This window comes from Chamaea fasciata, unplaced genomic scaffold (genome assembly GCF_029207755.1).
Source record: "Chamaea fasciata isolate MVZ Bird 193981 ecotype frontalis unplaced genomic scaffold, bChaFas1.0.hap1 SCAF_3, whole genome shotgun sequence".
Classification (NCBI taxonomy): Eukaryota; Metazoa; Chordata; class Aves; order Passeriformes; family Sylviidae; genus Chamaea; species Chamaea fasciata.
This window is the reverse complement of record NW_027094088.1, coordinates 32,392,419-32,410,932: the sequence shown is the minus strand read 5'-3', so window position 1 is coordinate 32,410,932 and position 18,514 is coordinate 32,392,419. Positions and strand designations below refer to the sequence as shown.

The 18,514-nt window shown below is 37.3% G+C and overlaps 1 protein-coding gene across 6 annotated transcripts in view; it reads left to right on the top strand.

The window, feature by feature from the left end:
* Positions 1 to 18,514, top strand: part of CEP170 (centrosomal protein 170) — a 96,315-nt gene that overhangs the window by 14,493 nt on the left and 63,308 nt on the right. For all 6 annotated transcript variants that reach the window (XM_066178516.1, XM_066178515.1, XM_066178514.1 and 3 more), the window contains exons 2-3: positions 9,800 to 9,945; positions 14,730 to 14,819. In XM_066178516.1, the coding sequence (XP_066034613.1) occupies positions 9,841 to 9,945; positions 14,730 to 14,819 (195 nt within the window). In that variant the 5' untranslated portion in view covers positions 9,800 to 9,840. The remainder of the gene's footprint in view (positions 1 to 9,799; positions 9,946 to 14,729; positions 14,820 to 18,514) is intronic.

The following is an 18,514-nucleotide window of genomic DNA, read 5'->3' as shown; positions in this document are numbered from 1 at the left end:
GGAAAATTAAATTCTTAGGTACTTCTCATTACTATAAGAAAATATATGTATTAAAAGTCTGATGATTGTTGTATAAGACTGTATGCATGTGCAATATCAGTCCTAAGCAAAGTTTTCTAATCAATCTTTTAAGGATTTGCTTGTTTCCCAATATTCTCTGTAAAGATAACCGAGTATTTTATTTTTTTGTCAAGTCGCACTTTGTTTCAGTCTGCTGTTCTTAATACAGTTTGATCTCTTAGCTTCTACTAGGGATTGTGATACATGGTTTCTTTTCCCCCCTTAATAGTGTCACAAATTTATTGTGGGGGGGATAGTGGCTTAGCCGTTTCACCTGCCAGTTCCCTCTGGACCTGTCTCTCATCAGATCCAGGGGACTCATGCACCTTCAGGTTCTTGAGGTGGTCTTGACCCTGATCTCCTGCAGTAGATGGTTCTTCATTCTCCCAGTCCCTGCCTTTGTCTTCTGTGACTTGGGTAGTGTGGCTGAAGCTTTTGCTGGTGAAGAGCAGGGCAAAAAAGTGGTTGAGTGGCTCAGCCTTCTCCATATCCCAGGTAACTAGGTCACTGTTGTCTTTCTGGAGCAGGCCCACATTTTCTCTAGTATTTCTTTTTTCTTGACATATCCAAAGAAACTTTTCTTGTTGCCCTTGGCATCACTGGCGAGATTATTCTATTTGGACACTAGCTTTTTTCACCCAGTCCATGGCTGTTCATACGGAATTTCTGCCAAGCTACTTGTCCTTGCTTCAGTCCTGTGTAGGCTTCTTTTTTGAGTGAGTTTGAGTTTGTCCAGAAACTACTTTTCATCTTTGCAGGCTTCCTGGCAAATCTGCCCAACTTCCTCTCTGTTGGGATGCATCTCTTCTGAGCTTGGAAGATGTGATCCTTGAATATTAATGGGCTTTCTTGAACCCCTCATCTTTTCAGGGCTCTGTCCTAGTCTAAGGAAGAGACTGAAGATACGTGAAAAGTCCAAAGTCTGCTTTCCTGAAGTCCAGGGCAGCGAGCTTTCTGTCTATCCTCCTCGCTGCCCTAAGGATCTAAAACTCCTCCATAGAGTCACTGCAGCCAAGGCTGTGCTTGAGCTTCATATTCCCCAGCAGTCTCTCCCCTTGTTGGTGAGAACAAGGTCTGCCAGCCCCTCTTTGCTGGCTCCTCTAGCACTTGCAGAATGAAGTTATGATCAATGTGTTCCAGGAACTTCTTGAGCTGCTTATGCCCTGCCATGTTATCCCTCCAGCAGATACTGGGGGTGGTTGAAGTCCTCCATGAGGACCTGGTCTTGTGAAAGTGAGGACTCTGCTGTCTGGAGTGTCAAGGGCCTTATGTGCTCGGTCTTACGTGCTAAGTGAAGAAGACACCCAGTATAATGACACTTGTCCCTGCCTGCCTTTTAATCCTGATCCATTAACTCTCAGTCAGATCCTCATCCATCCCCAGCTGGAGCTCCTTGCTGGTTACTGATATGGAGGGTGATACCCCCTCCTTTCTGCCTTACCTATCATTCCTAAATACGCTGTATCTTTCCATTCCAGCACTCCAGCCACAGAAGCCATCCTTAACTGCGTTTCTCTGATGTCTTCCTGGCAACTGTAGTTCAAACGCCTGTGATAGATAAACCTGTGTCCAAAGATGCTCTTTCCCCTTCTCTGATAGATAAACCCCAGCAGTGCCCCAGCAGACCAGGTTTTTCAAAGTGAGCCCCATGATCTCAGTAGCCAAACCTCTGTGTGTGGCATACTCCTGTAGCCATTTATTGATTCTCCAGATTCAGCTGGCCTTTTCAAACCCTTCCCTTTGACTGGGAAGATTGATGTGAAAACTACCTATGTTCCAGAGTGTTTTATCACTGCTCTGTAATCCTTGGTACTCCTCTGGTTGCTCCTGGCATTATCACTGGTACCCACATGAAATAATAGCAGCAGGCAATTGTAACTGGTCCGGATCTTTTTGCATACTGTGACACTCAAATGACTGATAGCCATCAGGTAAGCCTTATGTTTCATACATTCCTTTGCAGTATTTGTATGTTGATACTGGTGTAATAACAAAGGGCATGATCTCAGGATTCATGTTTTTTTAGTCATTATTATGTAAAAAACAGGATAGGATAAGGTCCTTATGTCACTGTCCCTCAAAATCAAAACCCCAAAGCAACTTTGACTGCAGCAGCACTGTTGGCAGAAAAAGAAGTCTATTTCAGTTGCTGTTCAGACTGCTATTCCTGTGTGTCACAGCAGTAAAATAGACGTGGATTTAATTCTGACCTGGACCAGAGAGAGAGGATGCTTGTGCAGTCCCGGAGCTGCAGCAGTGTTACAGGACAGATTTGCTGCCTGACAGAGGGCGACAGCCTCCTGAGCTGCTTTTTGTCCTTATTCCATCAGATGCATGGAGTGACCTGTAGGGCAAGAAGAGTATCTGAGTCTCTTCTGTAGAGATCTCAAACTCCTTGTATGCAGGAGGAAAATCTCTCTTTATGCTTAGTAATATTCACAGCTGGAAGGCGTTTTTTTGTGTGGTTTTTGTTTTGTTTTGTTTTGTTTTGGTTTTTTTTTTTTTTTTAATTAAAATATGAGGAAGAAATGCTTCTTCCTTCAATTGCTGCTGAGGAGTCTGCAGCCTATCTGTGCTGGGGCCAGCCTGTACACTCCTGTTGCACCATTGTAAAGCTGAAGGTGTGGCTGGCTGTCTCTTCTTCCCCACCTCCCCCTTCTCCTCTGTCCCTTTTTCCTTTCTCTCCTAGTCACAGACTGCCTGGGAAATACACTGCTGTTGCCTTGTAGATTTGGTACAACTCTGTAACTCCTGTTGTTTTAGTCTTTTATGGTAGGCAGTACAGATAATGTGTCTGTCTACTGATGTAGGATTGTACTAATTAAAGAAGCAGGGGCATAACTGAGCTTGATATCCTGATGCTTTATAAAGGCAGTTTCTTGATTCTTTTTTTTTTTTCTCATCTGTTAGTTATATTTAACTATTTTTTTTCTTCTTAAGCTTAAAATAGCCTTTAGATTTTTTTTTTTTAATAAAAATGATTCTAGCAGATGTTCTCTGTCTATAAACAAAAATTCTGGGGAATTTTCAGACATAAGATTCAAGGAGATTTGCATATTTGTGTTTTGCCTTCTTTCCTCCTCCATCTCTGTAGAAGAACATCAACCACAAGACTGAAAGCGTGGAGGGCAAAGAAGGTAAAAGAGAATGGATTGCAGAGTAGTGATTAAGAAGGTTTCTTTGCTCTCAGTATTTCTTTTGTACTGTAAAATTTTGTCGTGGCTACATCTTTCTGTCCACACTGGAAATTACATCTTTTAGACATGGTGTAAGGCTTCAGTATGATTTTTTAAATCTGTTTTTCAAGAAATTGTGGCCAAATTCAGATATTTGAGCTGAGGTCAAATACTTCAGAAGCAGAATACTCAAGGGTATCATTCCAAGCTCTGTAAGTTACATCTTAGTGATTTTTAGGAGAGAAGCCAACAGACCAAGATGCACTGAGATATTTATGAGATGCTTTGGTTTAGTGATAAGGGCAGTTATCCATCCTGATTGCACTCCTGTTTCCCATTTGAGAAAGGAAGTTAAATTGCATGGATAAGTCCCTTTTCTTTGACTTGAGTTACCTGTTTCTTCCACTTTACCTATTTGTATGCTTGCCATCCTGTTCCACTCGTGTCCAGTAATTTAATAAAATTTTAATGAACTTTATAACTAATATCAACATTTCTTTATATCATGGAGAATGGCAACAGTTTCATGTTCAGGGCTACATTTGAATGTTTCTAGAGGGATGTGTTCAGGTGAGTTTTCCACTCAGTGAAATATTTGAAAATAATAATGCTAGCTTGTTCAGTTGCTGAAAATCTAGGAATTTTTGGTCATTTTTCTTAAGTATGTGAGATCATCTTCTCATTTTGATGAATAATTTCAACGGTTTTAAGCACAAATTACCTTATTTATGCTTCTTTTGCCTTTTAACAGCCTTTATAAGAAATATTTTGATTAACCTTTATGGCCAGCACTTGTGAAGTACACTTGAGTGTACAAAAGGTCCATAAATACTTCAAAACATATTTTTATTGATCATTAGCCTAAGCCATTTAAATTTAGATGGGTATTTATTTATTTAAGAGTTTTGAAGAGCAACATTGCACACTACTGGGCATGACATATGGCTTCTGTAGATTGAATTCCAGCTCTCAAGGGAAGGTTCTTTGTTTTGTTTGGGTTTGCTGTTTTTGTTGAGTTTTTTCCTGCACAGGATACCCTCTTTGTTAACAAAACCCCCTGGTGTACTAGTCTTAGGAACTGGTGAGAATAGTTTCAGTCAGGAGGCTGTTATCTGTGCAGCCCTCTGTCTCCCTTTCTGGGATGACAGCACTGTGAGCACTGAAGGCAACAGAGTGTTATGAAAGCACCAAGGATAGTTTCGGGAGTTTCATGGTCAAACGTTTAGAAGCCATCCTAGAGCATGACTTATTTTTTTGTTTTTATAGTCCCTATGATGGCAGATGAGCCCTTCACTTTACTTTGGAAAAGTGGTCTTAATTTTCTGGCCACCCTACGTGTGGCTTTAAGCTTACTTTGCTAAAGAATTAGGCATTCAGAGATGTAACAGAAGTAATTGAGACCATTTAAATACCAGTATATTCTGTGAAACTAGGTACTTTAAAATGAAATGCTGGTGGGTCTGGAACTTAAATATTCAAGACTAAGATATTTCAGTGTTAAAAAAGCTCTCTACAGCTCCCCATTTACATGAAACCCTCTCTACAACAACTTGTGAAGGTTTTACTGTAAGTGTTAATGAATTTCTCATGTGATGGTGTTGAGCGTGGCAGATGAAGTCAGGACGAAGTTAATAATTCAGGAAAGGTTTATAGTGATGTGCAGTAAATAAGGCACAGGCTAATCAAATGATGAGGAGAAGAAAAAGAACACTGATTAACTGACTGCTAAGCTCTTTATTTTAACCTGAGTAAGGTGGAGTCCTGATTAAAATATGTGGTGATGTAGTTAAAGGTTGTTTTCTAATGCATGTATGTAAGTAGGTTAATTATGGTCACCCACGGAATACTTTGTGTGTTACACTACCCCACTTCAGAAGGTTTTACAGAGTATACAATATTACTGTGCTGTTAACCACTTATACCATCCAGAATTTAAATCAATTGTCTTTGTAGATTACTTTTTAATAGCAATTATATGGATGCAATAATCTTCTCAGGGTTGCAGTTACCTTTGGTTTGGTATTTTCTTTCTTTGGCATAGATTTCTCCAGTCAAAATTAGAACAGCTGGCACTGGTATTTTTTATTACATTGAACAGTCAGTAAAGGAGTCGTGGGAGGCACTTCTCCAGTGGGTGCTGTTTGCTGACAGCATTTCTTTGTGATTTGGTTGCCGGCTTCAACTTCAGGTCTTCTCCAGTCATTACTGGCTCCATCACTGCTCTCATTTCAGGTTTCTCCCTTGTCATGGCTTACATTTACCTTTCTTGAGTCCTGGTTCCAGAATCTGTCTAGGTCTGGTTCAGGTGTCTTCTCCTTGTGTGGTGATGTTCTCTCTCCTGTGCCTTCTACCCCTCATGTTTGTTTCAGTGTAGGATGAGTTGAAAGTACTGGGAAAAAAATGCCTTATTTTTGTTTCTAACTGGCACTATAATACTAAAAGAGCATGCTCCACTAATTTATTTAACTACCTCTGTGCAGACAGATGTGTTGAGAGAATTTATCTCTGTCCTTGTTGAATGAATATACATGAGGAAGGTTTTCAAAAGCCTCTTGCTTGTCTTTGTCCATTTGGATGGATTTGTACAAGAGCAATAATACAAGGTACAATCTGATACTCGCACCTCCTGCCACGTTTCAATACCAATTTCCATATATGAGGTACAGCTAATATTTTTTTAAAGGTGGTGGCATAGAATATTCTGCTCTAAGCTTGTTTTAGAAATATTTCAGTCATTTCTTCAGAAATTTTCCCAAATTTACTAGGCAATTGTTTGAGAAGGTAAACTTAATTCTAGCAAATACTTCAGCAGCTAGAAACAGGAACTTATAAGGGCAAATAATGGACGACAAAGGGCTTCTGGCTTTGTCGGTACTGTGTCTCAGCTTGGTGCAGGGCTTTTTTAAATATCATTTAAAAATATTCATAAGTAGAATTTCTTGTACAGTAAGAGGATAATTGTATAGCATTAAAATTACATTATTTTCAGTCTTGATGTGGAGGACTACAGTGCTTGAAAGTTGGGATTTCAGACATACTAGGTTTAATTTAAATTTTAAACATAGCTTTTTGTTCCTCTATAGGATTGTCTCAGTGTTCACTAACTTTATTCGGAGCTGTTTCCAGTTACAGGAAAGTACAAAAATGTAGACTGTAAAATGTTCAAATTTCATATTATTAAGGATTTTGTTTGCAATAACGTGACTATCAAAACTAATCTTGGCAGGGTCTCTTTAGATGTTTGGAATTGGTTACGCCCATCTTTTGGCTGCATGATACAGGATCTTCTTAGGAGTGAAGTATATTTAAAGGCATGATGCAGCCAGTTTCGTTGTTGCTGCATCATCTGTTTCAAATGACTTATTACCCCCATGTTCATTCCAACACGCTGGTTACTGCTTTTTTAAAGTTGTAATCCTTCACCATAAAATGCTCTTTCTTCTGCAGACAAGGAAATATTTTGCAGCTGCCATAGATGTCTCAGCCACTGACTTGCAGGTATCTAGAATGAAGCTTTGGATGATCAGGTCTGCATGAAATGTTTGCTAGTTTAGTTAAAGGCTACAACACAATACTGCCATTTTAGGAAGCACTGATAAAACCAAATGCTTCATTAAAGCATTTAAAATTCTTTTTTTCTAGGGTAGAAATATTTTTGATAAATACTTCATCTGAAAAGTGTAGTCTGTTGTGGAGTAAGACAGGTCCACCTGAGACAATATCCTGTCATGCATACAGAAAGGCTGGTGGGGAAGAGGGGTTTTTGTAGGATAGTGGAACCTCACTAGAGCATCCTCGCAGCCCCTCAAAATGCACAGTGCATGTACTTCCTGAGCTGTAAGTGGCATCAGTGCATTTAACAGGATTGATTATAAGCATTCATGAAAGAAAAAAACTGCTTTTTGAACTCTGTGTAACCTTGTATTATCCATACCATTTCAATGCAAGAATTATCATGACCTAAATTTACACTCTGTAAAGAGCCACTTCTTGTGATGATTTTGCACCTGTCATACAGTAATTTAATTTGGTATCTCCTAGGCAGTGAAGCATCTTTCATCCTTGCATTGTTCAGAACACTACAGCCAGAGTACTTGAGGCAGCAGTGTATTCAAAGCATTGCCAGCTTTCATGAAGTTTTTGGGGTCCAATATAATTGTCCACATACTGTCTATATGACTAATAAATGCAGTTCCATATCCAATTTTGAATGCACTTTTTTGTTCTGATACTAAACAACTGTTGCTACTGGATCCTGTTTTTAGCCAGTTTTGCTATGCAGATTCCAGCATAGCTCTGATCAAAGGCATTGGTTTATTCTAAAGAATACTTTAAAATAAAATATGTATCTAGGTTGATGGTTTCTTGCAGTTGAGACAGCAACTGTTTCAAAAGAACAACATTATTAAGTTTGATAGAACTGGTGATGGACTTTTAACTACAAATGTGCCGCCAAGCTGTGTGGCAGTGATTGCTTTGTATAATACATTTTTAAAAATTATTTCACATAGCTTAATTTAATCTGTTTGTTGTCAGGCTTTATCACTTGTAGAAAGTTTGGAGTGTTGGGGTTGTTTTTTTTTTTCCCTAGCTCTAGTTGCTGACCTACTTGTCTGTTTTATAAATAAAAATAGTTTTCCTCTGCTACAGTCAGTCTACCTGTGTAAACTACAACATAGTTTTTAGTAAGAAATTTTTACAATTTTTGACTTCTTTCTGTATCATCTTGGAGTTTTTCATGTGAATTTCCAATTAGAGCAGGAAGTTCAAATGGTGCAAATGTAATTATGATAAACAGATGGGATATTGTAAATGATAGTAAAATATAAATAGAATGAGGAGCTTTGATATTGAACAGCGTGCTTGCTGTCAAACATCCTGTTAATTTACTTGTTAAAAGCTGGAAGGTAGGCTGGGCATTTATGATACTTCCTTTTCCTCTCTTAAAGGGAACAGAAAAATGTAATTTGATTGACCCAGTTTATCTTGTCATTTTAAACTAGATTAAATTTAAAATACAAATACTAATTTCCTTCAAAGGTGCTGAATAATCCATTTTAATTATTAAAACATGTACTTAGTAACCGCATCACTTCAAATTTTATTTCAGCAAGTTCTTATTGCAGATGTAATTTTTAATCTTTTTAGGTTCTAGGAATCAAATATGTTAGAGATGCTGTATTACTTCTGTTGAGTCAGATATTAAGTGGACATACGTTTCACTTGAATGTGTTGTGATACAGCTGTGGAAAAATAATTTTGTTCTAAGTATTACTATACAATACTATTGCAATAGATATTTGCTTTTTTATTCAGTAACTCTTTAGCACATTAAGTCACTCCTTCTTCCATGTGAATTGCATTACTTTTTTTAAACTGGATTGACAGCTCTGCTGCTACATTTTATCACCTGACAAGGGACGCTTTTGACTAGCTGTTTTGTAAAAATCTGCCTTGCCATGTCACATGCAGTTTTGACTTCAGCTTAGTTATCTTTACTTGTTTTAGTAATTTGTGGTGTCTCCTTGATTGTAGTTGGTCTGATGGCATAGTGCTTGCATTGTCATTTTATTCAGTGTTTCCATGTTTGCCCTCATTTTGAGGACCTCACTGAATTCTTGGTATTATTCAAGAGTATGCTCAAGTCCACTGCAGACTTATGTCTACTTACAGTACATTTGCTAACCTTGCAGAAATTCACTAATTGACATGTAAATAGAAGAGAAATGCCAGCTATTTGGTATTGAGAGAAAAGCTGGCTGGTTGCTTTTGATTTCCTTTAGCTTCTCTTTTAATGAATACAGTGTGGTTATGAATGAATGAAATAATTGCTTCGGCTTGCATTTTCTTTAAGAGAGATTTGGAATACTCCTAAAGCTTTTTTCGACTGTTAGCCAGTGAATTACTCTGAAGAGAAATTTAATCATATTTTTGTCCAGTTTGAAGTAAATCATGTTATGTGAAGAAGTTTTCTGTAAAAGATTTTATCCAGTTTTATCACATTTTAAATAGCTATGGGTTTTTTCTTCTGTTTTATGGAATATGTTGGAACTTGTTTTGATAAATAAAGGTAAAGTTTTGTAGGGGTACTTCTTTTGGATTTAATACTTACAGATAACTTATAATTTGTTCATTTTGCTATGCTTTGTTTCCAATACTAAATGCACACTATTTGCAAGTTACTTGCTGGTTTTTTGTGGCTGTTTGCTACACTGTTTATTGGTTGTGATAGTGAAGCATTACTGTAGCAATTATGTTGGTAATAAGTGGTCAAATGCTGAAAGCTCTCTGACAACTTGACATACAACTTTGGCATTAGATAGCTGCTTGTTCCACTTGCAGGAGGTTACCAATTAAATCTGCCTAGCTGCATGAAGCGGAGCCTGAGAGTATGTAAATCTGAAGCCTGTCGTTTCCTGTGATTGCTGGATTCAGTACATGCTATTGAGAATGCTGTATTTTCAGAGGCTTTTTATATTCTGCTCACAGTGTTTGCTGAGCAGAAACTGTAGCTAAAAATAACTGAAATGAATTTCTCTGTCTCTCTTTCTTTCTCACTGCAGGATGACGTAGCTTTGCCAAGGATTTATCAGCTAAGCAGAAAATGAGCTTAACATCCTGGTTTTTGGTGAGCAGTGGAGGCACCCGACATAGGCTGCCACGAGAAATGATTTTTGTGGGAAGAGATGACTGTGAGCTGATGTTACAGGTAATTGCTTCAGCCTTCCATGTGCAGCTGCTCAAATTGTGAACTTAATGCACCAGCTTCAATCATTCCTTTTGAAAAATAAATTCCGCAGATGTGGGGAGAGCAACTGTTTTGAAGAATCTTTTGTGTCCTTAGAAAAAGAAAATTAGTTTAAATGTATGTCAATCATGCAGTTACTGCTTAAGTAAGAACCCCATTTTCTTCATATAAGTCAAATGCAGAATGCAAAGATAAAAAATGAAATAAATTTCGCAATATGATTTGCAGTAAAGTAAGTAGACTGTGTTCCATAAAATGTGATAATGTTAGGAGAGCTGGATGGTTTTGAAAGGAGCCTTCTTTTTTCGGCAGCTTGTAATCTAATTTAGTCACATGATTTGATGTAACTCTGTCCCCATGCCCTGATTGTGTTGTACAAAGGAAAATGAAATTAGTAGAGAAGAGTATTTCTCTATCTCTGAGGAAGTTGAATGACTCAGTTTCAGTAGAATTGAAAATATGCAAGTCAGAATAGCTTGATCCTTCAGTAACTTCCTCAGCTTTGAGGATCACTCTGTGGAACTCTTAGATGGGTGTAGCTGTGTGGTTATGTAGCCATATTGCATGCATCTTGCCCTGTCAAAGCTGTAGTCCTCTCAGCTGCCTTTTTCTATTTTTTTTTTAATGACTAATGGTAATATTTTGGGAGTTTCTTCTTAATTTTTTGTCATTTATTGTAGAGCTCTTAAGAAGATTGAACTTCAAAACTAATATTCTCAACCCTTCCTACCGTTAAGTAAAACATTTTGTTTTGGAGTCTTTGTTCGCAAAAGTTCTGTATTCAGCCGTTATTGGCCAAATTAGAATCTTACTTGCAAATGGAGTGCTTAGAGATGTAATCCTACATTTATTACTCAGAATGTAGTATCTCTCGGAAGCTGCATTTGGCTCTCAGCCTCAGAAGGCACTCAGATATTTTATTTATTGGTGGTGTTAGAAAGCAGTTGAAAATACTCTTTAATTTCTCTTTAACAACAGATAGGATGTTGTCTTGGTAATTTATGGGGGAAGTATTTAAAAAACCCCAAACAAAAACCATGCACACAGACAAAAGAAAAGCAACCAAAAAGCCCCACCCCACTGGTTCTTGCCCAGTAGGTTATAATCAAAAAATGCTTTTATTTTACTGGTAACTTGTTTTAGAGGATTCTTGTCTGTAAATAAGGAAGTGTCTCCTTTCTTTGCTGTGCCATCCATAGAAGATCAATCCTTAGAGTGAAGCATTTATTCTTTTGTGTTGCAGAACTTTACCTTCAAAGGTAGCTGCCTCTTTGATTAATACTGTGAATGGATTTGAGTTATTTACACACATTATTTGTTGCATATTTACTTCAGAGTTAGTGAAGAAAAATCAAGGGGCCTGGTGATTTTCAAGAATATTCTTTTTAGCCTGCAGCTATGTTAGGTCTATATGCCAGCATGACTGTAACATCACATAGTGCTGCAGGGGGAGGAACCCACCAAAAGCGAAGCTAATAATGTGTTCTTGTTCTCTATGTATAGCTCTTTGTGCAAGACCTTCCTTTCCACTCTTGACAACTTGGTTGTTCTCTTATTGCAAAGCATGTGGACAATGCATGAGAAAGAAAGCAGAATTTAATGCTTTTATTCATAATTGCTTGACAGAAAACTTATTACGAAGATTTTAATGAAAATAATTTTGACTCTGTTTCATGCTTAATAGACCTCAGATCTCCACCTGTAAGCACTGTTGTTCTAAGAGGTTTTGTTCATATCTGGGAATACTGATTGGCCTTTTTTTGTAAATGCTCCATTGCATCCGCCTGCTTGTGGATAAATACTACATTTTCCCCTTATTTCACCTTTATGGTTAGAAATCTTTTTGAATGTTGATGGAGAAATTGTCTCCAAGAAAAAAAGATCTACGTTATTGACAATATCAGCATTATTTGCAGAGAAGGATGCATTTATTTTCTTCATTCTGAATATTTTCTTAGTAGTCTGAATTGAATTGAAGAGTATCTATCTAAAATAGCACAAATTACAATTTTTTTTGTAAATGGGGATGCAGTTTTCCTCTTTATGTTTGTACGGCTCTTACTGCAGTTATTCTGTGGTTCTTATTTCTGCAGTCATGTATAAGTCTTTGTACTGGATCTGGCTGGTTGGTGGGATTTTTTTTTAGAAGCCATTATGGTACTATGTTTTGGATTTGTGACCAAAACCCTGTTGATAACACACAACTCTTTGGGCTGTTGCTGAACAGTGTGTGCGGTTTCAAGTCATTGTCTCTTGCTCAGCTCCTCCTACACACACTTGGCTGAGGGGGTACACAAAATGTGGAGAGGGAACAGAACCAGGACAGCTGACCCAAAGTGACCAAAGGGATGTTCTGTGCCAAATAACGTGCTGTGCTTGGCAATTAAAACTGAGGGAGGGGCTTTGGGGAAGATCCCCACTGCTCAAAGACTGTCTGGGCACTGGGCTGCTTGTGGGAGATGGGAAGTGATTGCCTTTTCAAAACTTGATTTGTTTTACTTCTTCTTCCTTCTTCCTCTTTGCTGCTGAAACTTGACCTATGAGTTCTTTTCCTTTTCTCTTCCTGTTGTATCCCACATCCCGCTGGGGCAGCAGAGGGTGAGTGAGCAGCTGCGTGGTGTTTAGCTGCCAGCCAGGGCACTGCAGTTTTACAAGAAGGAATTTTAAATGCCTTTAAATTTGAATGGAAGGCTGCAATAACAAAGCCAAAGGAAAAAAAGGCATTCAAAAGACTTGCACAGTCTTTGGACCTGTAGAGATCAGCTGAACTCACTAAAAAGTCCAATTATATGCAAGTAATCTGAACCTGAGAAGAACTGTGAAGTTCTGCAGAATTTCAAGTGTTTCTGTAAAAGCCACAGACGTGAGTAATCATTCTTAGCATTTCAGATGATGTGACACAGTATCATGAAGCTTTGAGTATCTTTTCGTGTCCTTTCTGTTTTAGCTTATTTTTAATAGGATGTAGCACATAAAGATAATTAAATAAACTATTAGTAATAGAGTATGTATTTAAATAACAACATTGAGAGAAGGTCAATGTTTTTTTCAGTAGCTTAGGTAAAAATAGGGTAATTCTTGCTGCAGTGGTTCCATTTGAGTGTGGAAAAATGTAATCTGTGCTTGATACTGTAGGCTCAGCAGAACATGCACATCAGTGAATTTCATTGTATTGAGATTTTTTTCACTTGAAAGGTTACTAAGTTAGCAGAAAATGAACCATGTTGCTGTGTCTTCATCTGCCATTAAAAACACTTAGCTGATGTAGTATATTAGTGCAGCTTAGATTGACAGGGAACTTGTTCATTTGTCTGTCTCTTCCTTATTCTCCACTTTGATATCCTGCCCCCTCCCATTATACCCCTCAAAAAAAGCAGAGCAAAATAAAATGTCTAAAATAGTAAATATAAGCAGAAGACCACTGATCTCACTTCTTTGAGGAGAAAGCAAAGCAGTCGTAAGATTAAATTGAAAGGAAGAATGAGAAAGGAAATTGAAAATGAGGGAAATAATAGTAGTAAGTCTCAAGCAATGGAGAAGGAGTGAGGTGATGACCATGGGATTACAACAGGAGAAAACATTTCCTTAGGAGTACTAGTTGTGTGTGCTAATGCCTTGAACTGGCCAGTGCACTTGGTAAGGCAGGACTCCTAGAACTGACAGACCACAAATGCTGGTACACCAAAGTCATGGAAGTCTCAGACAGAAATGTACCATTCCCTGTGCAATACAGTCCTAAGAAATGAGTTGAGTAGCAAGGATAGAAGATGCAAACCTGAAATTAGGAAGAATGCTGGTGGAAGGAATTTGCTACTATGCAGTTGTGGCAGTGCACTAGCAGAATTACTGGCAAACATAAGGTCGAGTGTGGGCTGATGGAAGAGATGAGCTGTGCTCTCCATTCCCTTGGGAACTCTTGAAGATGTCCAGGTGCTGACCATATGCATTCATGAAGGAGAGACATCCAGCCCTACCTCCCTTGCTTGCCATCAGCACTTCAGGCTGCAAACACTTGGCCAGGAGTGAGTGCTGAAAGAGGAACTTGGCTGCTAGGGAGCTGCTTGGATAAAATAGTAGCAAGGATTGTTTCTCATGTCTGGTGGTGTTTAGATGTGAAATAAAGAATTCATTGAATAAATAAATGCATACTGGAGTGCTTAAGGAAGGACTGAGAAAGTCAGAACTGATGGGAATAGTAATTCAGGAACTGCTCAGACATTAAGTGAAGAAGCTATAGCTAATTGGTTCAGGAAACTGAGATCAAGGAGAAACGCTTTGACTGCTTGTATACATACTATGGTAATTATCCCAGATGCGTGGCAGAAATGGTGTGTTTGAGAGAGAACAGCAACACCCTGGAATCATAGTCATGTCTTGAAAGATGCATGTAATTAACGGGAGAGAGAGAGAGAGAGTAAGAAATAAAGTGAAGTTGATATTTGATTAAACGTCAGTGATACTTGACTGGACTGAAAAAAGAAAAAAACCTTTGGATAAGATGTATCTGGGTCTGACCTATCATATTTAGGGAAACATTAAGAAAATAATTGTTTTGAATTAATTTTAGAATTCTGATATGGGTACCTGGAGTTAGGTTGGAGGTTGTCTTTTTCATGTGCGGGACTATCTTTTTTATATGTTTTGAATAAAAATGAAGGAAAATAATCACACTGCTCTAAGAAATAGCCATAATCATTTCATGTGGTTTTCAAATACCTTATTTTATTTTCTTTAATACATTTTAGTCACGGAGTGTGGACAAGCAACATGCTGTACTCAACTATGATGCCTCTACAGATGAGCACTTGGTGAAGGATTTGGGCAGCTTGAATGGGGTAAGTTAACATCAGATACAGATAGCTCCCCTTAGTGTTCTGTATCTTTGTTTTGGGATTCCTTCAAGCCATTATTAATTGTACATTAGTAATACCTTTTTAATGCAAGACTGGAAATGGGGGAACATTCAAAAGGAAAGTGTAGCCTTTGCAGGGGGTTTCCACTGCATGTTTTTTAAAGAGCTGCGAGTAATTCCAGTTGTAAGAGGGCCTTGGCAGAAGGAAAAGCTCAAAAGAATAAAAAGGAGTATGTTATACTTATGTATTTCAGGATTGTAAAAAAAGCACAGAATCTTGAATATAATGTCTGAAAACCCCGATGTATTTCAATCTGTAAAATGTACAATTATGATAATGGATTTTATTTCTTTTTCTCCTGTTATCATAGAGAAAAGACTGTTAAACTGTACCTCATATGTGGAAAAAATTAACTATGCAATAATCATGTCATATGAAAATCTATTTAATACCATATTTGCATCTAGTTTTTCAGAATAATTTTTATTAAAATCTCTATGAATAATTTGTGTAAAGTAATTGCAAACTAATACAGAAGAAATCCAAAGCTATGGGAAAAGTAAAGTTTCATATGACATTTTATCTTCTAAGGCTTTTCTAGGAATTGCATATTCAGAAATCTGACTAAGCATCAGTTTTTATAAAATTTTTGATACTACAGCAAATTATTAAAATCTTAGTAACTTTGTCATAATTTTGTAGCCCTTTAGATACTTCTTTATGAACTGTGCATTTGCACTAGTTACGGTTGTTATTTTATAACTTTAAATGTTTGGCCCTGTTGTGAATATGTACAGAATAAAATCATGAGTTCATCTGTGACTGCTTATTTGAATAATACTTAGAAAGCTACTGATAGTGAATTGTTTTGTCAAGTGCTTAAATAAATAGAAGATGAAGAAGAACTCTCAAGTTACTGCCTTTTGATCTTGAAGTGCGTTTCAAAATAAAACTCGGTCACTGTCTCTATTAGCCTTTCTGTATTTTAAGGTAACTAACTCAGCCTTCCAAAAAGTCAGTCTCAACTCCATGTGAAACCACTGAAGGGCTATATCCTTTGAACAGTTTTAGACATACAAGGGCTTTGGTCCTTAAATATTTAATATACTGTATTTTCAAAGTCAGTGTGCTGTTTCAAGGCAATGATGAAAAATAAGTTCAGCATATGGAATATTTTTGCTGAGACATTTGATTTTATTCCCTAGTTCTGTAACTCGTGTAGTCCGTAGGCATACCTTCAGATTTTTGTTGCCTTGTCACAAAACTGGAATTTAATAGAAATATATGTTAAAAGGCTTTCAACTCCTTTTTTTTTGCCTCTGATAAAGAGCTTTCAGTGATTTGCTTCACTTGACCTAATTCATTCTCAAGTTTGAGGTGAAGCTTCAGTTGCTTTAGAGCTGTTTACTCAGAGACATCAAAAGAACTCTCTCTTTCCACTGTTTTGGGTCAAGGAATATTAAGTCTCAGGAGTTCAGTCCTTGCTCTTTGTCTTCACAGTGTTTTTCTTACTATCACTTTCCCACTGTGCTTTTCTTTCATACCTCTGCTTACCTGGTTTCAGGTTAATGGAGAAAACACATGATTTTTGTAACAGCATACTTAATTGTGTGGCAGAACAATGCTTCAGTACCATATGGTGAACTAGGTAATAATTCTTCTAGTTTAGCTGCTGTTCCCACTGAGAACACCACCTGCCTAGCAGGCAAGTGCCTCTTCTAGTGCTTCACTCTTCTACCCTTTCTTATTTTCCATACTTCATCAAAAGATTTGTTTTGCATCTCTCCAGTTGGTCCCATCTCTTTCGAGAACAGATGCATACTTTTCTTAGTATAAAGGACTACTCCATTCCTGATGTAATGCATTTTAACCACTCAATAGTTCAGAGTTTAAGGGGAGGTGGCTAATACCAGGATTTTGGTTTTGATAGTTATGTGTATTATAATTTCACAAGCTGAACTGTAATTGCACCAGATGCCCTAATGCTTGAATATTCTTATATGTATGGTTGATTCACATTCAGTTCAGTGAAAAGGTTACAGCAGTCTTTTTCCTGGACTTATAAATCTAGAGGTCTTTATCCTGGACATCTAGATTTGGAAAAAAAAAAAAAAAAAAAAAAAAAAAGCAAAAGCAAATTTTAGTCGGTTTTGCCTGAAGTAAAATTTTATTTCTGATAGTCTGTTGTGACTCATTCTGGACATTCCTGTTTTTCTATGTTCTTCTATTTTTTCTATATAAAAGAGATGAAGGAATTTCTATTTTCTGAAGGAATTGTGTGCAGTTGTTAGTATGTAATTATTATTTTTCTAGTATCAGTAGAATTCAACTGTACTTTCTCCTTTGACTTGTGAACTCAAAAACATACCAGAAGAGGTATTAACAGTCCATGGCCCTGTTGAATAACATTCTTCTCAGGAGTATTTACAGGATAGCAAAGTCCTTTCACACTGATGTTTCAGGACTGGATTGTGAAAAGCTTAGCAAACTTAATGAAGGCTTAAAGACAGTTGACTCTCACTATTTGAAGAATAAACTTTAGAAATCATGTGAATGAATGATTTAAAGGAGCAAAGGATTCCTTATTTACATAGTAACTAGCTTTTTCAAGCTAGCTTTGTCCTGCATCCCAAAGCATGTGATGAGATTTTAAAGCTCCAGTGGCCAAGTAACTAAGACTTGATTGTTTTATGCCATGACTTCAGTAAAGAACTTGAGGCTGTCAGTAGACTGCACACACAGCCTTTGGAGTTCTCTGCATCGGGCTTGCTGTGCAGGCACATGAGTTTCAGACCTGAGAGGAAAAATGCATGCATACATACGTACATACATGACTGCAAGGTGACCTAAATTCTGTTGGTTCACTAAAATTCAGAGTGCCTTGAGGATAGCCTTCACAGAGGTTTTCGCCCTCTACTCTCAAAATGTTAAAGTGAAATAAATATGCCTGAAACATTACTGAAAGTTTCATTTGTACCTTTTATTCTTGGTCCCCTGGAAAATATTTTCTACAAAGTAGGTAAACAATTATTTAAATAATGAAATAAGCACTCTTTTCTGTTAGAAAAAGAAAATTAAATGGAAGATCCTCTTACTATTCTGGGGAAGGAGATTGTTTCTCTCTAACCACAGTTCATTTAATACTAGACTCATGAGCAACACAGCCATTCAAATATTCAGATTTTTGACTTATTTGTTATTCAAGTTTTTTCAATTTCAGAGTACTTATAAAATGTCATATTCCAACTGTTTCTTTAGAAACATGTACATGTTGTTGAGGTGTTAAGTTAGAAGTAGGATGATCCTGTAGGGTTGCTATATACTGAATTCTAGTAGGATGATCCTGTAGGGTTGCAATATACTGGATTCTTAGCACTGAATTTTGGTATTACTTAGATGCACTAACTTGGTTCATGTTTTCCTTAAGTTCTTTGACAATGATTAGAAACCGGTTGCCTCAGAACTCTCATATCCAATGCTATACAAATATGATGATTAATCAATTCTGGCAGTTAATTGGAATTGAAAAAGAGAATCACAAGAAAAATAGTAAGTGGAGGTGCTAATTCAAGGGAACATTAATCAACACTTCCATGAATATTGCTAACAAGATTAAATGTGCAAGGAATTCTTCAAGGCCAGCGTGCTGTCGTTGTTAGGGCAGACATGACACAGTG